The sequence below is a fragment of the Neolamprologus brichardi genome, chromosome 13 (genome assembly GCF_056152115.1).
Source record: "Neolamprologus brichardi isolate AB-2024 chromosome 13, ASM5615211v1, whole genome shotgun sequence".
Classification (NCBI taxonomy): Eukaryota; Metazoa; Chordata; class Actinopteri; order Cichliformes; family Cichlidae; genus Neolamprologus; species Neolamprologus brichardi.
In genome coordinates this window covers 32,479,459-32,502,379 of record NC_142116.1, presented here as the reverse complement: position 1 = coordinate 32,502,379, position 22,921 = coordinate 32,479,459, and the positions used below count along the sequence as shown (strand labels likewise).

The 22,921-nt window shown below is 62.6% G+C and overlaps 1 protein-coding gene across 1 annotated transcript in view; it reads right to left on the bottom strand.

The window, feature by feature from the left end:
* LOC148100082 (uncharacterized) overlaps window positions 1-22,921 on the bottom strand; it is a gene marked incomplete at its 5' end in the record, with an annotated part of 131,426 nt that overhangs the window by 99,778 nt on the left and 8,727 nt on the right. Inside the window, 16 exons of the mRNA XM_087849795.1 lie at window positions 91-167; window positions 531-949; window positions 1,080-1,156; window positions 1,278-1,696; window positions 1,827-1,903; window positions 2,025-2,520; window positions 6,591-7,009; window positions 7,140-7,216; window positions 7,339-7,460; window positions 8,328-8,832; window positions 11,678-11,807; window positions 16,522-16,765; window positions 18,140-18,513; window positions 19,123-19,785; window positions 19,916-20,280; window positions 21,769-22,219. Coding sequence (XP_087705921.1) covers window positions 91-167; window positions 531-949; window positions 1,080-1,156; window positions 1,278-1,696; window positions 1,827-1,903; window positions 2,025-2,520; window positions 6,591-7,009; window positions 7,140-7,216; window positions 7,339-7,460; window positions 8,328-8,832; window positions 11,678-11,807; window positions 16,522-16,765; window positions 18,140-18,513; window positions 19,123-19,785; window positions 19,916-20,280; window positions 21,769-22,219 — 4,915 coding nt within the window. The remainder of the gene's footprint in view (window positions 1-90; window positions 168-530; window positions 950-1,079; window positions 1,157-1,277; window positions 1,697-1,826; window positions 1,904-2,024; window positions 2,521-6,590; window positions 7,010-7,139; window positions 7,217-7,338; window positions 7,461-8,327; window positions 8,833-11,677; window positions 11,808-16,521; window positions 16,766-18,139; window positions 18,514-19,122; window positions 19,786-19,915; window positions 20,281-21,768; window positions 22,220-22,921) is intronic.

Below are 22,921 nucleotides of genomic sequence, written 5' to 3'. Positions count from 1 at the left end.
GTGTGAAAGAAAGAAGAAAAGAAGAAAATACCCGGACCGGGCCGCCTGGCCACCCTTTGTGCCGGTGTACGCTCCCCAGGCTCCGAAAGCCTTGCCAGCCCTTGTGATCGGGTGGCACCGCCCACCTGGTGTGTGAAAGAAAGAAGAAAAAACGCGGACCGGGCCGCCTGGCCACCCTTTGTGCGCGTGTCCGCTCCCCAGGCTCCGAAACCTTGCCAGCCCTTGTGATCGGGTGGCACCGCCCACCAGGCGTGTCAAAGTAGGAAAAAAAACCCGGACCGGGCCGCCTGGCCACCCTTTGTGCGGGTGTCCGCTCCCCAGGCGCCGAAAGCCTTGCCAGCCCTTGTGATTGGGTGTCACCGGCCACCAGGCGTGTGATAGAAGGAAGAAAAAACCCGGACCGGGCCGCCTGGCCACCCTTTGTGCGGGTGTCCGCTCCCCAGGCTCCGAAAGCCTTGCCAGCCCTTGTAATCGGGTGGCACCGCCCACCAGGCGTTTCAAAGAAGGAAAAAAAACCCAGACCGGGCCACCTGGCCACCCTTTGTGCGGGTGTCCGCTCCCCAGGCTCCGAAAGCCTTGCCAGCCCTTGTGATCGGGTGGCACCGCCCACCAGGCATTTGAAAGAAGGAAGAAAACACCCGGACCGGGCCGCCTGGCCACCCTTTGTGCGGGTGTCCGCTCCCCAGGCTCCGAAAGCCTTGCCAGCCCTTGTGATCGGGTGGCACCGCCCACCAGGCGTGTGAAAGAAAGGAGAAAAGAAGAAAAAACCCGGACCGGGCTGCCTGGCCACCCTTTGTGCGGGTGTCCGCTCCCCTGGCTCCGAAAGCCTTGCCAGCCCTTGTGATCGGGTGGCACCGCCCACCAGGCGTTTGAAACAAAGAAGAAAAAACCCGGACCGGGCCGCCTGGCCACCCTTTGTGCGGGTGTCCGCTCCCCAGGCTCCGAAAGCCTTGCCAGCCCTTGTGATCGGGTGGCACCGCCCACCAGTCGTGTGAAATAAAGAAGAAAAGAAGAAAAAACGCGGACCGGGCGACCTGGCCACCCTTTGTGCGGGTGTCCGCTACCCAGGCTCCGAAAGCCTTGCCAACCCTTTTGATCGGGTGGCACCGCCCACCAGGCGTGTGAAAGAAAGAAGAAAAAACCCGGACCGGGCCGCCTAGCCACCCTTTGTGCGGGTGTCCGCTCCCCAGGCTGCGAAAGCCTTTCCAACCCTTGTGATCGGGTGGCACCGCGCACCAGGCGTTTGAAAGAAGGAAAAAAAACCCGGACCGGGCCACCTGGCCACCCTTTGTGCGGGTGTCCGCTCCCCAGGCTCCGAAAGCCTTGCCAGCCCTTGTGATCGGGTGGCACCGCCCACCAGGCATTTGAAAGAAGGAAGAAAACACCCGGACCGGGCCGCCTGGCCACCCTTTGTGCGGGTGTCCGCTCCCCAGGCTCCGAAAGCCTTGCCAGCCCTTGTGATCGGGTGGCACCGCCCACCAGGCGTGTGAAAGAAAGGAGAAAAGAAGAAAAAACCCGGACCGGGCCGCCTGGCCACCCTTTGTGCGGGTGTCCGATCCCCTGGCTCCGAAAGCCTTGCCAGCCCTTGTGATCGGGTGGCACCGCCCACCAGGCGTTTGAAACAAAGAAGAAAAAACCCGGACCGGGCCGCCTGGCCACCCTTTGTGCGGGTGTCCGCTCCCCAGGCTCCGAAAGCCTTGCCAGCCCTTGTGATCGGGTGGCACCGCCCACCAGTCGTGTGAAATAAAGAAGAAAAGAAGAAAAAACGCGGACCGGGCGACCTGGCCACCCTTTGTGCGGGTGTCCGCTACCCAGGCGCCGAAAGCCTTGCCAACCCTTTTGATCGGGTGGCACCGCCCACCAGGCGTGTGAAAGAAAGAAGAAAAAACCCGGACCGGGCCGCCTAGCCACCCTTTGTGCGGGTGTCCGCTCCCCAGGCTGCGAAAGCCTTTCCAACCCTTGTGATCGGGTGGCACCGCGCACCAGGCGTTTGAAAGAAGGAAAAAAAACCCGGACCGGGCCACCTGGCCACCCTTTGTGCGGGTGTCCGCTCCCCAGGCTCCGAAAGCCTTGCCAGCCCTTGTGATCGGGTGGCACCGCTCACCAGGCATTTGAAAGAAGGAAGAAAACACCCGGACCGGGCCGCCTGGCCACCCTTTGTGCGGGTGTCCGCTCCCCAGGCTCCGAAAGCCTTGCCAGCCCTTGTGATCGGGTGGCACCGCCCACCAGGCGTGTGAAAGAAAGGAGAAAAGAAGGAAAAACCCGGACCGGGCCGCCTGGCGACCCTTTGTGCGGGTGTCTGCTCCCCAGGCTCCGAAAGCCTTGCCAGCCCTTTTGATCGGGTGGCACCGCCCACCAGGCATGTGAAAGAAAGAAGAAAAAACCCGGACCGGGCCACCTGACCACCCTTTGTGCGGGTGTCCGCTCCCCAGGCTCCGAAAGCCTTGCCAGCCCTTGTGATCGGGTGGCACCGCCCACCAGGTGTGTGATAGAAGGAAGAAAAAACCCGGACCGGGCCGCCTGGCCACCCTTTGTGTGGGTGTCCGCTCCCCAGGCTCCGAAAGCCTTGCCAGCCCTTGTGATCGGTTGTTACCGCCCACCAGGCGTTCGAAAGAAGGAAGAAAACACCCGGACCGGGCCGCCTGGCCACCCTTTGTGCGGGTGTCCGCTCCCCAGGCGCCGAAAGCCTTGCCAGCCCTTGTGATTGGGTGTCACCGCCCACCAGGCGTGTGATAGAAGGAAGAAAAAACCCGGACCGGGCCGCCTGGCCACCCTTTGTGCGGGTGTCCGCTCCCCAGGCTCCGAAAGCCTTGCCAGCCCTTGTAATCGGGTGGCACCGCCCACCAGGCGTTTCAAAGAAGGAAAAAAAACCCGGACCGGGCCACCTGGCCACCCTTTGTGCGGGTGTCCGCTCCCCAGGCTCCGAAAGCCTTGCCAGCCCTTGTGATCGGGTGGCACCGCCCACCAGGCATTTGAAAGAAGGAAGAAAACACCCGGACCGGGCCGCCTGGCCACCCTTTGTGCGGGTGTCCGCTCCCCAGGCTCCGAAAGCCTTGCCAGCCCTTGTGATCGGGTGGCACCGCCCACCAGTCGTGTGAAATAAAGAAGAAAAGAAGAAAAAACGCGGACCGGGCGACCTGGCCACCCTTTGTGCGGGTGTCCGCTACCCATGCTCCGAAAGCCTTGCCAACCCTTTTGATCGGGTGGCACCGCCCACCAGGCATGTGAAAGAAAGAAGAAAAAACCCGGACCGGGCCGCCTAGCCACCCTTTGTGCGGGTGTCCGCTCCCCAGGCTGCGAAAGCCTTTCCAACCCTTGTGATCGGGTGGCACCGCGCACCAGGCGTTTGAAAGAAGGAAAAAAAACCCGGACCGGGCCACCTGGCCACCCTTTGTGCGGGTGTCCGCTCCCCAGGCTCCGAAAGCCTTGCCAGCCCTTGTGATCGGGTGGCACCGCTCACCAGGCATTTGAAAGAAGGAAGAAAACACCCGGACCGGGCCGCCTGGCCACCCTTTGTGCGGGTGTCCGCTCCCCAGGCTCCGAAAGCCTTGCCAGCCCTTGTGATCGGGTGGCACCGCCCACCAGGCGTGTGAAAGAAAGGAGAAAAGAAGGAAAAACCCGGACCGGGCCGCCTGGCCACCCTTTGTGCGGGTGTCTGCTCCCCAGGCTCCGAAAGCCTTGTCAGCCCTTGTGATCGGGTGGCAAAGCCCACCAGGCGCGTGAAAGAAAGAAGAAAAAACCCGGACCCGGCCGCCTGGCCACCCTTTTGTGCGGGTGTCCGCTCCCCTGGCTCCGAAAGCCTTGCCAGCCCTTGTGATCGGGTGGCACCGCCCACCAGGCGTTTGAAACAACGAAGAAAAAACCCGGACCGGGCCACCTGGCCACCCTTTGTGCGGGTGTCCGCTCCCCAGGCTCCGAAAGCCTTGCCAGCCCTTGTGATCGGGTGGCACCGCCCACCAGGCATTTGAAAGAAGGAAGAAAACACCCGGACCGGGCCGCCTGGCCACCCTTTGTGCGGGTGTCCGCTCCCCAGGCTCCGAAAGCCTTGCCAGCCCTTGTGATCGGGTGGCACCGCCCACCAGGCGTGTGAAAGAAAGGAGAAAAGAAGAAAAAACCCGGACCGGGCCGCCTGGCCACCCTTTTTGCGGGTGTCGGCTCCCCTGGCTCCGAAAGCCTTGCCAACAATTGTGATCGGGTGGCACCGCCCACCAGGCGTTTGAAACAAAGAAGAAAAAACCCGGACCGGGCCGCCTGACCACGCTTTGTGCGGGTGTCCGCTCCCAAGGCTCCGAAAGCCTTGCCAGCCCTTGTGATAGGGTGGCACCGCCCACCAGGCGTGTGAAAGAAAGAAGAAAAGAAGAAAATACCCGGACCTTGCCGCCTGACCACCCTTTGTGCCGGTGTCCGCTCCCCAGGCTCCCAAAGCCTTGCCAGCCCTTGTGATCCGGTGGCACCGCCCACCAGGCATGTGAAAGAAAGAAGAAAAAACCCGGACTGGGCCGCCTGGCCACCCTTTGTGCAGGTGTACGCTCCCCAGGCTCCGAAAGCCTTACCAGCCCTTGTGATCGGGTGGCACCGCCCACCAGGTGTGTGAAAGAAAGAAGAAAAAACGCGGAGCAGGCAGCCTGGCCACCCTTTGTGCGCGTGTCCGCTCCCCAGGCTCCGAAACCTTGCCAGCCCTTGTGATCGGGTGGCACCGCCCACCAGGCGTGTCAAAGTACGAAAAAAAACCCGGACCGGGCCGCCTGGCCACCCTTTGTGCGGGTGTCTGCTCCCCAGGCTCCAAAAGCCTTGTCAGCCCTTGTGATCGGGTGGCAAAGCCCACCAGGGGTGTGAAAGAAAGAAGAAAAAACCCGGACCGGGCCGCCTGGCCACCCTTTTGTGCGGGTGTCCGCTCCCCTGGCTCCGAAAGCCTTGCCAGCCCTTGTGATCGGGTGGCACCGCCCACCAGGCGTTTGAAACAACGAAGAAAAAACCCGGACCGGGCCGCCTGGCAACCCTTTGTGCGGGTGTCCGCTCCGCAGGCTCCGAAAGCCTTGCCAGCCCTTGTGATCGGGTGGCACCGCCGACCAGGCGTGTGAAAGAAAGGAGAAAAGAAGGAAAAACCCGGACCGGGCCGCCTGGCCACCCTTTGTGCGGGTGTCTGCTCCCCAGGCTCCTAAAGCCTTGTCAGCCCTTGTGATCGGGTGGCAAAGCCCACCAGGCATGTGAAAGAAAGAAGAAAAAACCCGGACCCGGCCGCCTGGCCACCCTTTTGTGCGGGTGTCCGCTCCCCTGGCTCCGAAAGCCTTGCCAGCCCTTGTGATCGGGTGGCACCGCCCACCAGGCGTTTGAAACAACGAAGAAAAAACCCGGACCGGGCCGCCTGGCAACCCTTTGTGCGGGTGTCCGCTCCCCAGGCTCCGAAAGCCTTGCCAGCCCTTGTGATCGGGTGGCACCGCCCACCAGGCGTTTGAAAAAAGGAAGAAAACACCCGGACCGGGCCGCCTGGCCACCCTTTGTGCGGGTGTCCGCTCCCCAGGCTCCGAAAGCCTTGCCAGCCCTTGTGATCGGGTGGCACCGCCCACCAGTCGTGTGAAAGAAAGAAGAAAAGAAGAAAAAACGCGGACCGGGCGACCTGGCCACCCTTCGTGCGGGTGTCCGCTCCCCAGGCTCCGAAAGCCTTGCCAGCCCTTTTGATCGGGTGGCACCGCCCACCAGGCGTGTGAAAGAAAGAAGAAAAAACCCGGACAGGGCCGCCTGGCCACCCTTCGTGCGGGTGTCCGCTCCCCAGGCTGCGAAAGCTTTTCCAACCCTTGTGATCGGGTGGCACCGCGCACCAGGCGTTTGAAAGAAGGAAGAAAACACCCGGACCGGGCCACCTGACCACCCTTTGTGCGGGTGTCCGCTCCCCAGGCTCCGAAAGCATTGCCAGCCCTTGTAATCGGGTGGCACCGCCCAACAGGCCTGTGAAAGAAAGAAGAAAAAACCCGGAACGGGCCGCCTGGCCACCCTTTGTGCCGGTGTCCGCTCCCCAGGCTCCCAAAGCCTTGCCAGCCCTTGTGATCCGGTGGCACCGCCGACCAGGCATGTGAAAGAAAGAAGAAAAAACCCGGACCGGGCCGCCTGGCCACCCTTTGTGCAGGTGTACGCTCCCCAGGCTCCGAAAGCCTTGCCAGCCCTTGTGATCGGGTGGCACCGCCCACGTGGTGTGTGAAAGAAAGAAGAAAAAACGCGGACCGGGCCGCCTGGCCACCCTTTGTGCGCGTGTCCGCTCCCCAGGCTCCGAAACCTTGCCAGCCCTTGTGATCGGGTGGCACCGCCCACCAGGCGTGTCAAAGTAGGAAAAAAAACCCGGACCGGGCCGCCTGGCCACCCTTTGTGCGGGTGTCCGCTCCCCAGGCGCCGAAAGCCTTGCCAGCCCTTGTGATTGGGTGTCACCGCCCACCAGGCGTGTGATAGAAGGAAGAAAAAACCCGGACCGGGCCGCCTGGCCACCCTTTGTGCGGGTGTCCGCTCCCCAGGCTCCGAAAGCCTTGCCAGCCCTTGTAATCGGGTGGCACCGCCCACCAGGGGTTTCAAAGAAGGAAAAAAAACCCGGACCGGGCCACCTGGCCACCCTTTGTGCGGGTGTCCGCTCCCCAGGCTCCGAAAGCCTTGCCAGCCCTTGTGATCGGGTGGCACCGCCCACCAGGCATTTGAAAGAAGGAAGAAAACACCCGGACCGGGCCGCCTGGCCACCCTTTGTGCGGGTGTCCGCTCCCCAGGCTCCGAAAGCCTTGCCAGCCCTTGTGATCGGGTGGCACCGCCCACCAGGCGTGTGAAAGAAAGGAGAAAAGAAGAAAAAACCCGGACCGGGCCGCCTGGCCACCCTTTGTGCGGGTGTCCGCTCCCCAGGCTCCGAAAGCCTTGCCAGCCCTTGTGATCGGGTGGCACCGCCCACCAGGCGTTTGAAACAAAGAAGAAAAAACCCGGACCGGGCCGCCTGGCCACCCTTTGTGCGGGTGTCCGCTCCCCAGGCTCCGAAAGCCTTGCCAGCCCTTGTGATCGGGTGGCACCGCCAACCAGTCGTGTGAAATAAAGAAGAAAAGAAGAAAAAACGCGGACCGGGCGACCTGGCCACCCTTTGTGCGGGTGTCCGCTACCCAGGCTCCGAAAGCCTTGCCAACCCTTTTGATCGGGTGGCACCGCCCACCAGGCGTGTGAAAGAAAGAAGAAAAAACCCGGACCGGGCCGCCTAGCCACCCTTTGTGCGGGTGTCCGCTCCCCAGGCTGCGAAAGCCTTTCCAACCCTTGTGATCGGGTGGAACCGCGCACCAGGCGTTTGAAAGACGGAGGAAAACACCCGGACCGGGCCACCTGACCACCCTTTGTGCGGGTGTCCGCTCCCCAGGCTCCGAAAGCCTTGCCAGCCCTTGTGATCGGGTGGCACCGCCCACCAGGCGTTTGAAAGAAGGAAGAAAAAACCCGGACCGGGCCGCCTGGCCACCCTTTGTGCGGGTGTCCGCTCCCCAGACTCCGAAAGCCTTGCCAGCCCTTGTGATCGAGTGGCACCGCCCACCAGGCCTGTGAAAGAAGGAAGAATAAACGCGGACCGGGCCGCCTGACCACGCTTTGTGCGGGTGTCCGCTCCCCAGGCTCCGAAAGCCTTGCCAGCCCTTGTGATCGGGTGGCACCGCCCACCAGGCGTGTGAAAGAAAGAAGAAAAGAAGAAAATACCCGGACCTTGCCGCCTGGCCACCCTTTGTGCGGGTGTCCGCTCCCCAGGCTCCGAAAGCCTTGCAAGCCCTTGTGATCGGGTGCCACCGCCCACCAGGCGTGTGAAAGAAAGAAGAAAAAATGCGGACCGGGCCGCCTGGCCACCCTTTGTGCGTGTGTCCGCTCCCCAGGCTCCGAAACCTTGCTAGCCCTTGTGATCGGGTGGCACCGCCCACCAGGCGTGTCAAAGTAGGAAAAAAAACCCGGACCGGGCCGCCTGGCCACCCTTTGTGCGGGTGTCCGCTCCCCAGGCTCCGAAAGCCTTGCCAGCCCTTGTGATCGGGTGGCACCGCCCACCAGGCGTGTCAAAGAAGGAAAAAAAACCCGGACCGGGCCGCCTGGCCACCCTTTGTGCGGGTGTCCGCTCCCCAGGCTCCGAAAGCCTTGCCAGCCCTTGTGATCGGGTGGCACCGCCCACCAGGCGTTTGAAAGAAGGAAGAAAACACCCGGACCGGGCCGCCTGGCCACCCTTTGTGCGGGTGTCCGCTCCCCAGGCTCCGAAAGCCTTGCCAGCCCTTGTGATCGGGTGGCACCGCCCACCAGTCGTGTGAAAGAAAGAAGAAAAGAAGAAAAAACGCGGACCGGGCGACCTGGCCACCCTTTGTGCGGGTGTCCGCTCCCCAGGCTCCGAAAGCCTTGCCAGCCCTTTTGATCGGGTGGCACCGCCCACCAGGCGTGTGAAAGAAAGAAGAAAAAACCCGGACCGGGCCGCCTGGCCACCTTTTGTGCGGGTGTCCGCTCCCCAGGCTGCGAAAGCCTTTCCAACCCTTGTGATCGGGTGGCACCGCGCACCAGGGGTGTGAAAGAAAGAAGAAAAAACGCGGACCTGGCCGCCTGGCCACCCTTTGTGCGGGTGTCCGCTCCCCAGGCTCCGAAAGCCTTGCCAGCCCTTGTCATCAGGTGGCACCGCCCACCAGGCGTTTGAAAGAAGGAAGAAAACACCCGGACCGGGCCGCCTGGCCACCCTTGGTGCGGGTGTCCGCTCCCCAGGCTCCGAAAGCCTTGCCAGCCCTTGTGATCGGGTGGCACCGCCCACCAGTCGTGTGAAAGAAAGAACAAAAGTAGAAAAAACCCGGACCGGGCCGCCTGGACACCCTTTGTGCAGGTGTCCGCTCCCCAGGCTCCGAAAGCCTTGCCAGCCCTTGTGATCGGGTGGCACCGCCCACCAGGCGTTTGAAAGAAGGAAGAAAACACCCGGACCGGGCCGCCTGGCCACCCTTTGTGCGGGTATCCGCTCCCCAGGCTCCGAAAGCCTTGCCAGCCCTTGTGATCGGGTGGCACCGCCCACCAGTCGTGTGAAAGAAAGAAGAAAAGAAGAAAAAACGCGGACCGGGCGACCTGGCCACCCTTTGTGCGGGTGTCCGCTCCCCAGGCTCCGAAAGCCTTGCCAGCCCTTGTGATCGGGTGGCACCGCCCACCAGTCGTGTGAAAGAAAGAAGAAAAGAAGAAAAAACGCGAACCGGGCGACCTGGCCACCCTTTGTGCGGGTGTCCGCTCCCCAGGTTCCGAAAGCCTTGCCAGCCCTTGTAATCGGGTGGCACCGCCCACCAGGCGTTTCAAAGAAGCAAAAAAAAACCCGGACCGGGCCACCTGGCCACCCTTTGTGCGGGTGTCCGCTCCCCACGCTCCGAAAGCCTTGCCAGCCCTTGTGATCGGGTGGCACCGCCCACCAGGCTTTTGAAAGAAGGAAGAAAACACCCGGACCGGGCCGCATGGCCACCCTTTGTGCAGGTGTCCGCTCCCCAGGCTCCGAAAGCCTTGCCAGCCCTTGTGATCGGGTGGCACCGCCCACCAGGCTTTTGAAAGAAGGAAGAAAACACCCGGACCGGGCCGCCTGGCCACCCTTTGTGCGGGTGTCCGCTCCCCAGGCTCCGAAAGCCTTGCCAGCCCTTGTGATCGGGTGGCACCGCCCACCAGGCGTGTGAAAGAAAGGAGAAAAGAAGGAAAAACCCATGCCGGGCCGCCTGGCCACCCTTTGTGCGGGTGTCTGCTCCCCAGGCTCCGAAAGCCTTGTCAGCCCTTATTATCGGGTGGCAAAGCCCACCAGGCGTGTCAAAGAAAGAAGAAAAAACCCGGACCGGGACGCCTGGCCACCCTTTGTGCGGGTGTCCACTCCCCTGGCTCCGAAAGCCTTGCCAGCCCTTGTGATCGGGTGGCACCGCCCACCAGGTGTTTGAAACAAAGAACAAAAAACCCGGACCGGGCCGCCAGGCCACCTTTTGTGCGGGTGTCCGCTCCCCAGGCTCCGAAAGCCTTGCCAGCCCTTGTGATCGGGTGGCACCGCCCACCAGGCGTGTGAAAGAAAGGAGAAAAGAAGGAAAAACCCAGACCGGGCCGCCTGGCCACCCTTTGTGCGGGTGTCTGCTCCCCAGGCTCCGAAAGCCTTGTCAGCCCTTATTATCGGGTGGCAAAGCCCACCAGGCGTGTCAAAGAAAGAAGAAAAAACCCGGACCGGGACGCCTGGCCACCCTTTGTGCGGGTGTCCACTCCCCTGGCTCCGAAAGCCTTGCCAGCCCTTGTGATCGGGTGGCACCGCCCACCAGGTGTTTGAAACAAAGAACAAAAAACCCGGACCGGGCCGCCAGGCCACCTTTTGTGCGGGTGTCCGCTCCCCAGGCTCCGAAAGCCTTGCCAGCCCTTGTGATCGGGTGGCACCGCCCACCAGGCGTTTGAAAGAAGGAAGAAAACACCCGGACCGGGCCGCCTGGCCACCCTTTGTGCGGGTGTCCGCTCCCCAGGCTCCGAAAGCCTTGCCAGCCCTTGTGATCGGGTGGCACCGCCCACCAGGCGTGTGAAAGAAAGAAGAAAAAACCCGGACCGGGCCGCCTGGACACCCTTTGTGCAGGTGTCCGCTCCCCAGGCTCCGAAAGCCTTGCCAGCCCTTGTGATCGGGTGGCACCGCCCACCAGGCTTTTGAAAGAAGGAAGAAAACACCCGGACCGGGCCGCCTGGCCACCCTTTGTGCGGGTGTCCGCTCCCCAGGCTCCGAAAGCCTTGCCAGCCCTTGTGATCGGGTGGCACCGCCCACCAGGCGTGTGAAAGAAACGAGAAAAGAAGGAAAAACCCGGACCGGGCCGCCTGGCCACCCTTTGTGCGGGTGTCTGCTCCCCAGGCTCCGAAAGCCTTGTCAGCCCTTATTATCGGGTGGCAAAGCCCACCAGGCGTGTCAAAGAAAGAAGAAAAAACCCGGACCGGGACGCCTGGCCACCCTTTGTGCGGGTGTCCACTCCCCTGGCTCCGAAAGCCTTGCCAGCCCTTGTGATCGGGTGGCACCGCCCACCAGGTGTTTGAAACAAAGAACAAAAAACCCGGACCGGGCCGCCAGGCCACCCTTTGTGCGGGTGTCCGCTCCCCAGGCTCCGAAAGCCTTGCCAGCCCTTGTGATCGGGTGGCACCGCCCACCAGGCGTTTGAAAGAAGGAAGAAAACACCCGGACCGGGCCGACTGGCCACCCTTTGTGCGGGTATCCGCTCCCCAGGCTCCGAAAGCCTTGCCAGCCCTTGTGATCGGGTGGCACCGCCCACCAGTCGTGTGAAAGAAAGAAGAAAAGAAGAAAAAACGCGGACCGGGCGACCTGGCCACCCTTTGTGCGGGTGTCCGCTCCCCAGGCTCCGAAAGCCTTGCCAGCCCTTGTGATCGGGTGGCACCGCCCACCAGTCGTGTGAGAGAAAGAAGAAAAGAAGAAAAAACGCGAACCGGGCGACCTGGCCACCCTTTGTGCGGGTGTCCGCTCCCCAGGCTCCGAAAGCCTTGCCAGCCCTTGTAATCGGGTGGCACCGCCCACCAGGCGTTTCAAAGAAGCAAAAAAAAACCCGGACCTGGCCACCTGGCCACCCTTTGTGCGGGTGTCCGCTCCCCACGCTCCGAAAGCCTTGCCAGCCCTTGTGATCGGGTGGCACTGCCCACCAGGCTTTTGAAAGAAGGAAGAAAACACCCGGACCGGGCCGCATGGCCACCCTTTGTGCAGGTGTCCGCTCCCCAGGCTCCGAAAGCCTTGCCAGCCCTTGTGATCGGGTGGCACCGCCCACCAGGCGTGTGAAAGAAAGAAGAAAAAACCCGGACCGGGCCGCCTGGACACCCTTTGTGCAGGTGTCCGCTCCCCAGGCTCCGAAAACCTTGCCAGCCCTTGTGATCGGGTGGCACCGCCCACCAGGCTTTTGAAAGAAGGAAGAAAACACCCGGACCGGGCCGCCTGGCCACCCTTTGTGCGGGTGTCCGCTCCCCAGGCTCCGAAAGCCTTGCCAGCCCTTGTGATCGGGTGGCACCGCCCACCAGGCGTGTGAAAGAAACGAGAAAAGAAGGAAAAACCCGGACCGGGCCGCCTGGCCACCCTTTGTGCGGGTGTCTGCTCCCCAGGCTCCGAAAGCCTTGTCAGCCCTTATTATCGGGTGGCAAAGCCCACCAGGCGTGTCAAAGAAAGAAGAAAAAACCCGGACCGGGACGCCTGGCCACCCTATGTGCGGGTGTCCACTCCCCTGGCTCCGAAAGCCTTGCCAGCCCTTGTGATCGGGTGGCACCGCCCACCAGGTGTTTGAAACAAAGAACAAAAAACCCGGACCGGGCCGCCAGGCCACCCTTTGTGCGGGTGTCCGCTCCCCAGGCTCCGAAAGCCTTGCCAGCCCTTGTGATCGGGTGGCACCGCCCACCAGGCGTTTGAAAGAAGGAAGAAAACACCCGGACCGGGCCGCCTGGCCACCCTTTGTGCGGGTATCCGCTCCCCAGGCTCCGAAAGCCTTGCCAGCCCTTGTGATCGGGTGGCACCGCCCACCAGTCGTGTGAAAGAAAGAAGAAAAGAAGAAAAAACGCGGACCGGGCGACCTGGCCACCCTTTGTGCGGGTGTCCGCTCCCCAGGCTCCGAAAGCCTTGCCAGCCCTTGTGATCGGGTGGCACCGCCCACCAGTCGTGTGAAAGAAAGAAGAAAAGAAGAAAAAACGCGAACCGGGCGACCTGGCCACCCTTTGTGCGGGTGTCCGCTCCCCAGGCTCCGAAAGCCTTGCCAGCCCTTGTAATCGGGTGGCACCGCCCACCAGGCGTTTCAAAGAAGCAAAAAAAAACCCGGACCGGGCCACCTGGCCACCCTTTGTGCGGGTGTCCGCTCCCCACGCTCCGAAAGCCTTGCCAGCCCTTGTGATCGGGTGGCACCGCCCACCAGGCTTTTGAAAGAAGGAAGAAAACACCCGGACCGGGCCGCATGGCCACCCTTTGTGCAGGTGTCCGCTCCCCAGGCTCCGAAAGCCTTGCCAGCCCTTGTGATCGGGTGGCACCGCCCACCAGGCTTTTGAAAGAAGGAAGAAAACACCCGGACCGGGCCGCCTGGCCACCCTTTGTGCGGGTGTCCGCTCCCCAGGCTCCGAAAGCCTTGCCAGCCCTTGTGATCGGTTGGCACCGCCCACCAGGCGTGTGAAAGAAAGGAGAAAAGAAGGAAAAACCCGGACCGGGCCGCCTGGCCACCCTTTGTGCGGGTGTCTGCTCCCCAGGCTCCGAAAGCCTTGCCAGCCCTTGTGATCGGGTGGCACCGCCCACCAGTCGTGTGAAAGAAAGAAGAAAAGAAGAAAAAACGCGGACCGGGCGACCTGGCCACCCTTTGTGCGGGTGTCCGCTCCCCAGGCTCCGAAAGCCTTGCCAGCCCTTTTGATCGGGTGGCACCGCCCACCAGGCGTGTGAAAGAAAGAAGAAAAAACCCGGACCGGGCCGCCTGGCCACCTTTTGTGCGGGTGTCCGCTCTCCAGGCTGCGAAAGCCTTTCCAACCCTTGTGATCGGGTGGATCCGCGCACCAGGGGTGTGAAAGAAAGAAGAAAAAATGCGGACCGGGCCGCCTGGCCACCCTTTGTGCGGGTGTCCGCTCCCCAGGCTCCGAAAGCCTTGCCAGCCCTTGTGATCGGGTGGCACCGCCCACCAGGCGTGTGAAAGAAAGGAGAAAAGAAGGAAAAACCCGGACCGGGCCGCCTGGCCACCCTTTGTGCGGGTGTCTGCTCCCCAGGCTCCGAAAGCCTTGTCAGCCCTTATTATCGGGTGGCAAAGCCCACCAGGAGTGTGAAAGAAAGAAGAAAAGAAGAAAAAACCCGGACCGGGACGCCTGGCCACCCTTTGTGCGGGTGTCCACTCCCCAGGCTCCGAAAGCCTTGCCAGCCCTTGTGATCGGGTGGCACCGCCCACCAGGTGTTTGAAACAAAGAACAAAAAACCCGGACCGGGCCGCCAGGCCACCCTTTGTGCGGGTGTCCGCTCCCCAGGCTCCGAAAGCCTTGCCAGCCCTTGTGATCGGGTGGCACCGCCCACCAGGCGTTTGAAAGAAGGAAGAAAACACCCGGACCGGGCCGCCTGGCCACCCTTTGTGCGGGTATCCGCTCCCCAGGCTCCGAAAGCCTTGCCAGCCCTTGTGATCGGGTGGCACCGCCCACCAGTCGTGTGAAAGAAAGAAGAAAAGAAGAAAAAACGCGGACCGGGCGACCTGGCCACCCTTTGTGCGGGTGTCCGCTCCCCAGGCTCCGAAAGCCTTGCCAGCCCTTGTGATCGGGTGGCACCGCCCACCAGTCGTGTGAAAGAAAGAAGAAAAGAAGAAAAAACGCGAACCGGGCGACCTGGCCACCCTTTGTGCGGGTGTCCGCTCCCCAGGCTCCGAAAGCCTTGCCAGCCCTTGTAATCGGGTGGCACCGCCCACCAGGCGTTTCAAAGAAGCAAAAAAAAACCCGGACCGGGCCACCTGGCCACCCTTTGTGCGGGTGTCCGCTCCCCACGCTCCGAAAGCCTTGCCAGCCCTTGTGATCGGGTGGCACCGCCCACCAGGCTTTTGAAAGAAGGAAGAAAACACCCGGACCGGGCCGCCTGGCCACCCTTTGTGCGGGTGTCCGCTCCCCAGGCTCCGAAAGCCTTGCCAGCCCTTGTGATCGGTTGGCACCGCCCACCAGGCGTGTGAAAGAAAGGAGAAAAGAAGGAAAAACCCGGACCGGGCCGCCTGGCCACCCTTTGTGCGGGTGTCTGCTCCCCAGGCTCCGAAAGCCTTGCCAGCCCTTGTGATCGGGTGGCACCGCCCACCAGTCGTGTGAAAGAAAGAAGAAAAGAAGAAAAAACGCGGACCGGGCGACCTGGCCACCCTTTGTGCGGGTGTCCGCTCCCCAGGCTCCGAAAGCCTTGCCAGCCCTTTTGATCGGGTGGCACCGCCCACCAGGCGTGTGAAAGAAAGAAGAAAAAACCCGGACCGGGCCGCCTGGCCACCTTTTGTGCGGGTGTCCGCTCTCCAGGCTGCGAAAGCCTTTCCAACCCTTGTGATCGGGTGGCACCGCGCACCAGGGGTGTGAAAGAAAGAAGAAAAAATGCGGACCGGGCCGCCTGGCCACCCTTTGTGCGGGTGTCCGCTCCCCAGGCTCCGAAAGCCTTGCCAGCCCTTGTGATCGGGTGGCACCGCCCACCAGGCGTGTGAAAGAAAGGAGAAAAGAAGGAAAAACCCGGACCGGGCCGCCTGGCCACCCTATGTGCGGGTGTCTGCTCCCCAGGCTCCGAAAGCCTTGTCAGCCCTTATTATCGGGTGGCAAAGCCCACCAGGCGTGTGAAAGAAAGAAGAAAAGAAGAAAAAACGCGGACCGGGCGACCTGGCCACCCTTTGTGCGGGTGTCCGCTCCCCAGGCTCCGAAAGCCTTGCCAGCCCTTTTGATCGGGTGGCACCGCCCACCAGGCATGTGAAAGAAAGAAGAAAAAACCCGGACCGGGCCGCCTGGCCACCTTTTGTGCGGGTGTCCGCTCTCCAGGCTGCGAAAGCCTTTCCAACCCTTGTGATCGGGTGGCACCGCGCACCAGGGGTGTGAAAGAAAGAAGAAAAAATGCGGACCGGGCCGCCTGGCCACCCTTTGTGCGGGTGTCCGCTCCCCAGGCTCCGAAAGCCTTGCCAGCCCTTGTGATCGGGTGGCACCGCCCACCAGGCGTGTGAAAGAAAGGGTGTCCGCTCCCCAGGCTCCGAAAGCCTTGCCAGCCCTTGTGATCGGGTGGCACCGCCCACCAGGCGTGTGAAAGAAAGGAGAAAAGAAGGAAAAACCCGGACCGGGCCGCCTGGCCACCCTTTGTGCGGGTGTCTGCTCCCCAGGCTCCGAAAGCCTTGTCAGCCCTTATTATCGGGTGGCAAAGCCCACCAGGCGTGTCAAAGAAAGAAGAAAAAACCCGGACCGGGACGCCTGGCCACCCTTTGTGCGGGTGTCCACTCCCCTGGCTCCGAAAGCCTTGCCAGCTCTTGTGATCGGGTGGCACCGCCCACCAGGTGTTTGAAACAAAGAACAAAAAACCCGGACCGGGCCGCCAGGCCACCTTTTGTGCGGGTGTCCGCTCCCCAGGCTCCGAAAGCCTTGCCAGCCCTTGTGATCGGGTGGCACCGCCCACCAGGCGTTTGAAAGAAGGAAGAAAACACCCGGACCGGGCCGCCTGGCCACCCTTTGTGCGGGTATCCGCTCCCCAGGCTCCGAAAGCCTTGCCAGCCCTTGTGATCGGGTGGCACCGCCCACCAGTCGTGTGAAAGAAAGAAGAAAAGAAGAAAAAACGAGAACCGGGCGACCTGGCCACCCTTTGTGCAGGTGTCCGCTCCCCAGGCTCCGAAAGCCTTGCCAGCCCTTGTAATCGGGTGGCACCGCCCACCAGGCGTTTCAAAGAAGCAAAAAAAAACCCGGACCGGGCCACCTGGCCACCCTTTGTGCGGGTGTCCGCTCCCCAGGCTCCGAAAGCCTTGCCAGCCCTTGTGATCGGGTGGCACCTCCCACCAGGCATTTGAAAGAAGGAAGAAAACACCCGGACCGGGCCGCCTGGCCACCCTTTGTGCGGGTGTCCGCTCCCCTGGCTCCGAAAGCCTTGCCAGCCCTTGTGATCGGGTGGCACCGCCCACCAGGCGTTTGAAACAAAGAAGAAAAAACCCGGACCGGGCCGCCTGGCCACCCTTTGTGCGGGTGTCCGCTCCCCAGGCTCCGAAAGCCTTGCCAGCCCTTGTGATCGGGTGGCACCGCCCACCAGGCGTTTGAAAGAAGGAAGAAAACACCCGGACCGGGCCGCCTGGCCACCCTTTGTGCGGGTGTCCGCTCCCCAGGCTCCGAAAGCCTTGCCAGCCCTTGTGATCGGGTGGCACCGCCCACCAGTCGTGTGAAAGAAAGAAGAAAAGAAGAAAAAACGCGGACCGGGCGACCTGGCCACCCTTTGTGCGGGTGTCCGCTCCCCAGGCTCCGAAAGCCTTGCCAGCCCTTTTGATCGGGTGGCACCGCCCACCAGGCGTGTGAAAGAAAGAAGAAAAAACCCGGACCGGGCCGTCTGGCCAACTTTTGTGCGGGTGTCCGCTCCCCAGGCTGCGAAAGCCTTTCCAACCCTTGTGATCGGGTGGCACCGCGCACCAGGGGTGTCACAGAAAGAAGAAAAAACGCGGACCGGGCCGCCTGGCCACCCTTTGTGCGGGTGTCCGCTCCCCAGGCTCCGAAAGCCTTGCCAGCCCTTTTGATCGGGTGGCACCGCCCACCAGGCGTGTGAAAGAAAGAAGAAAAAACCCGGACCGGGCCGCCTGGCCACCTTTTGTGCGGGTGTCCGCTCCCCAGGCTGCGAAAGCCTTTCCAACCCTTATGATCGGGTGGCACCGCGCACCAGGGGTGTGAAAGAAAGAAGAAAAAACGCGGACCGGGCCGCCTGGCCACCCTTTGTGCGGGTGTCCGCTCCCCAGGCTCCGAAAGCCTTGCCAGCCCTTGTCATCAGGTGGCACCGCCCACCAGGCGTTTGAAAGAAGGAAGAAAACACCCGGACCGGGCCGCCTGGCCACCCTTTGTGCGGGTGTCCGCTCCCCAGGCTCCGAAAGCCTTGCCAGCCCTTGTGATCGGGTGGCACCGCCCACCAGTCGTGTGAAAGCAAGAACAAAAGTAGAAAAAACCCGGACCGGGCCGCCTGGCCACCCTTTGTGCAGGTGTCCGCTCCCCAGGCTTCGAAAGCCTTGCCAGCCCTTGTGATCGGGTGGCACCGCCCACCAGGAGTGTGAAAGAAAGAAGGAAAAACGCGGACCGGGCGACCTGGCCACCCTTTGTTCGGGTGTCCGCTCCCCAGGCTGCGAAAGCCTATCCAGCCCTTGTGATCGGGTGGCACCGCCCACCAAGCGTTTGAAAGAAGGAAGAAAACACCCGGACCGGGCCGCCTGGCCACCCTTTGTGCGGGTATCCGCTCCCCAGGCTCCGAAAGCCTTGCCAGCCCTTGTGATCGGGTGGCACCGCCCACCAGTCGTGTGAAAGAAAGAAGAAAAGAAGAAAAAACGCGGACCGGGCGACCTGGCCACCCTTTGTGCGGGTGTCCGCTCCCCAGGCTCCGAAAGCCTTGCCAGCCCTTGTGATCGGGTGGCACCGCCCACCAGTCGTGTGAAAGAAAGAAGAAAAGAAGAAAAAACGCGAACCGGGCGACCTGGCCACCCTTTGTGCGGGTGTCCGCTCCCCAGGCTCTGAAAGCCTTGCCAGCCCTTGTGATCGGGTGGCACCGCCCACCAGGCGTTTGAAAGAAGGAAGAAAAACCCCGGACCGGGCCGCCTGGCCACCCTTTGTGCGGGTGTCCGCTCCCCAGGCTCCGAAAGCCTTGCCAGCCCTTGTGATCGGGTGGCACCGCCCACCAGTCGTGTGAAAGAAAGAAGAAAAGAAGAAAAAACGCGGACCGGGCGACCTGGCCACCCTTTGTGCGGGTGTCCGCTCCCCAGGCTCCGAAATACTTGCCAGCCCTTGTGATCGGGTGGCACCGCCCACCAGGCGTGTGAAAGAAAGAAGAAAAAACGCGGACCGGGCCGCCTGGCCACCCTTTGTGCGGGTGTCCGCTCCCCAGGCTCCGAAAGCCTTGCCAGCCCTTCTTATCGGGTGGCACCGCCCACCAGGCGTGTGAAAGACAGAAGAAAAAACGCAGACCGGGCCGCCTGGCCACCCTTTGTTCGGGTGTCCGCTTCCCAGGCTCCGAAAGCCTTGCCAGCCCTTGTGATCGGGTGGCACCGCTCACCAGGCGTGTGAAAGAAAGAAGAAAAAACCCGGACCGAGCCGCCTGGCCACCCTTTGTGTGGATGTCCGCTCCCCAGGCTCCGAAAGCCTTGCCAGCCCTTGTGATCGGGTGGCACCGCCCACCAGGCGTGTCAAAGAAGGAAAAAAAACCCGGACCGGGCCGCCTGGCCACCCTTTGTGCGGGTGTCCGCTCCCCAGGCTCCGAAAGCCTTGCCAGCCCTTGTGATCGGGTGGCACCGCCCACCAGGCGTGTAAAAGAAAGTAGAAAAAACCCGGACCGGGCTGCCTGGCCACCCTTTGTGCGGGTGTCCGCTCCCCAGGCTCCGAAAGCCTTGCAAGCCCTTGTGATCGGGTGGCACCGCCCACCAGGCGTGTGAAAGAAAGAAGAAAAAACCCGAACCGGGCCACCTGACCACCCTTTGTGCGGGTGTCCGCTCCCCAGGCTCCGAAAGCCTTGCAAGCCCTTGTGATCGGGTGGCACCGCCCACCAGGCGTGTGAAAGAAAGAAGAAAAAACCCGGACCGGGCCGCCTGGCCACCCTTTGTGCGGGTGTCCGCTCCCCAGGCTCCGAAAGCCTTGCCAGCCCTTGTGATCGGGTGGCACCGCCCACCAGGCGTTTGAAAGAAGGAAGAAAACACCCGGACCGGGCCGCCTGGCCACCCTTTGTGCGGGTGTCCGCTCCCCAGACTCCGAAAGCCTTGCCAGCCCTTGTGATCGGGTGGCACCGCCCACCAGTCGTGTGAGAGAAAGAAGAAAAGAAGAAAACACCCGGACCGGGCCGCCTGGCCACCCTTTGTGCGGGTGTCCGCTCCCCAGGCGCCGAAAGCCTTGCCAGCCCTTGTGATCGGGTGGCACCGCCCACCAGGCGTTTGAAAGAAGGAAGAAAACACCCGGACCGGGCCGCCTGGCCACCCTTTGTGCGGGTGTCCGCTCCCCAGGCTCCGAAAGACTTGCCAGCCCTTGTGATCGGGTGGCACCGCCCACCAGGCGTGTGAAAGAAAGAAGAAAAAACGCGGACCGGGCCGCCTGGCCACCCTTTGTGCGGGTGTCCGCTCCCCAGGCTCCGAAAGCCTTGCCAGCCCTTGTGATCGGGTGGCACCGCCCACCAGTCGTGTGAAAGAAAGAAGAAAAGAAGAAAAAACGCGGACCGGGCCGCCTGGCCACCCTTTATTCGGGTGTCCGCTTCCCAGGCTCCGAAAGCCTTGCCAGCCCTTGTGATCGGGTGGCACCGCCCACCAGGCGTGTGAAAGAAAGAACAAAAAACCCGGACCGGGCCGCCTGGCCACCCTTTGTGTGGGTGTCCGCTCCCCAGGCTCCGAAAGCCTTGCCAGCCCTTGTGATCGGGTGGCACCGCCCACCAGGCGTGTCAAAGAAGGAAAAAAAACCCGGACCGGGCCGCCTGGCCACCCTTTGTGCGGGTGTCCGCTCCCCAGGCTCCGAAAGCCTTGCGAGCCCTTGTGATCGGGTGGCACCGCCCACCAGGCGTGTAAAAGAAAGAAGAAAAAACCCGGACCGGGCTGCCTGGCCACCCTTTGTGCGGGTGTCCGCTCCCCAGGCTCCGAAAGCCTTGCCAGCCCTTGTGATCGGGTTGCACCGCCCACGAGGCCTGTGAAAGAAGGAAGAAAAAACCCGGACCGGGCCGCCTGACCACGCTTTGTGCGGGTGTCCGCTCCCCAGGCTCCGAAAGCCTTGCAAGCCCTTGTGATCGGGTGGCACCGCCCACCAGGCGTGTGAAAGGAAGAAGAAAAGAAGAAAATACCCGGACCTTGCCGCCTGGCCACCCTTTGTGCGGGTGTCCGCTCCCCAGGCTCCGAAAGCCTTGCAAGCCCTTGTGATCGGGTGGCACCGCCCACCAGGCGTGTGAAAGAAAGCGGAAAAAAACCGGACCGGGCCGCATGGCCACCCTTTGTGCGGGTGTCCGCTCCCCAGGCTCCGAAACCCTATCCAGCCCTTATTATCGGGTGGCAAAGCCCACCAGGCGTGTCAAAGAAAGAAGAAAAAACCCGGACCGGGACGCCTGGCCACCCTTTGTTCGGGTGTCCGCTTCCCAGGCTTCGAAAGCCTTGCCAGCCCTTGTGATCCGGTGGCACCGCCCACCAGGCGTTTGAAAGAAGGAAGAAAACACCCGGACCGGGCCGCCTGGCCACCCTTTGTGCAGGTGTCCGCTCCCCAGGCTCCGAAAGCCTTGCCAGCCCTTGTGATCGGGTGGCACCGCCCACCAGTCGTGTGAAAGAAAGAAGAAAAGAAGAAAAAACGCGGACCGGGCGACCTGGCCACCCTTTGTGCGGGTGTCCGCTCCCCAGGCTCCGAAAGCCTTGCCAGCCCTTGTGATCGGGTGGCACCGCCCACCAGGCGTTTGAAAGAAGGAAGAAAACACCCGGACCGGGCCGCCTGGCCACCCTTTGTGCGGGTGTCCGCTCCCCAGGCTCCGAAAGCCTTTCCAACCCTTGTGATCGGGTGGCACCGCGCACCAGGCGTTTGAAAGAAGGAAGAAAACACCCGGACCGGGCCACCTGACCACCCTTTGTGCGGGTGTCCGCTCCCCAGGCTGCGAAAGCCTTTCCAACCCTTGTGATCGGGTGGCACCGCGCACCAGGCGTTTGAAAGAAGGAAGAAAACACCCGGACCGGGCCACCTGACCACCCTTTGTGCGGGTGTCCGCTCCCCAGGCTCCGAAAGCCTTGCCAGCCCTTGTGATCGGGTGGCACCGCCCACCAGGCGTGTGAAAGAAAGAAGAAAAAACCCGGACCGGGCCGCCTGGCCACCCTTTGTGCGGGTGTCCGCTCCCCAGGCTCCGAAAGCCTTGCCAGCCCTTGTGATCGGGTGGCACCGCCCACCAGGCGTTTGAAAGAAGGAAGAAAACACCCGGACCGGGCCGCCTGGCCACCCTTTCTGCGGGTGTCCGCTCCCCAGACTCCGAAAGCCTTGCCAGCCCTTGTGATCGGGTGGCACCGCCCACCAGTCGTGTGAAAGAAAGAAGAAAAGAAGAAAACACCCGGACCGGGCCGCCTGGCCACCCTTTGTGCGGGTGTCCGCTCCCCAGGCGCCGAAAGCCTTGCCAGCCCTTGTGATCGGGTGGCACCGCCCACCAGGCGTTTGAAAGAAGGAAGAAAACACCCGGACCGGGCCGCCTGGCCACCCTTTGTGCGGGTGTCCGCTCCCCAGGCTCCGAAAGACTTGCCAGCCCTTGTGATCGGGTGGCACCGCCCACCAGGCGTGTGAAAGAAAGAAGAAAAAACGCGGACCGGGCCGCCTGGCCACCCTTTGTGCGGGTGTCCGCTCCCCAGGCTCCGAAAGCCTTGCCAGCCCTTGTGATCGGGTGGCACCGCCCACCAGTCGTGTGAAAGAAAGAAGAAAAGAAGAAAAAACGCGGACCGGGCCGCCTGGCCAACCTTTGTTCGGGTGTCCGCTTCCCAGGCTCCGAAAGCCTTGCCAGCCCTTGTGATCGGGTGGCACCGCCCACCAGGCGTGTGAAAGAAAGAAGAAAAAACCCGGACCGGGCCGCCTGGCCACCCTTTGTGTGGGTGTCCGCTCCCCAGGCTCCGAAAGCCTTGCCAGCCCTTGTGATCGGGTTGCACCGCCCACGAGGCCTGTGAAAGAAGGAAGAAAAAACCCGGACCGGGCCGCCTGACCACGCTTTGTGCGGGTGTCCGCTCCCCAGGCTCCAAAAGCCTTGCCAGCCCTTCTGATCGGGTGGCACCGCCCACCAGGCGTGTGAAATGAAGAAGAAAAGAAGAAAATACCCGGACCTTGCCGCCTGGCCACCCTTTGTGCGGGTGTCCGCTCCCCAGGCTCCGAAAGCCTTGCAAGCCCTTGTGATCGGGTGGCACCGCCCACCAGTATTGTGTAAAAGAGAGCGGAAAAAACCCGGACCGGGCCGCATGGCCACCCTTTGTGCGGGTGTCCGCTCCCCAGGCTCCGAAAGCCTTGCCAGCCCTTATTATCGGGTGGCAAAGCCCACCAGGCGTGTCAAAGAAAGAAGAAATAACCCGGACCGGGACGCCTGGCCACCCTTTGTGCGGGTGTCCACTCCCCTGGCTCCGAAAGCCTTGCCAGCCCTTGTGATCGGGTGGCACCGCCCACCAGGCGTGTCAAAGAAGGAAAAAAAACCCGGACCGGGCCGCCTGGCCACCCTTTGTGCGGGTGTCCGCTCCCCAGGCTCCGAAAGCCTTGCGAGCCCTTGTGATCGGGTGGCACCGCCCACCAG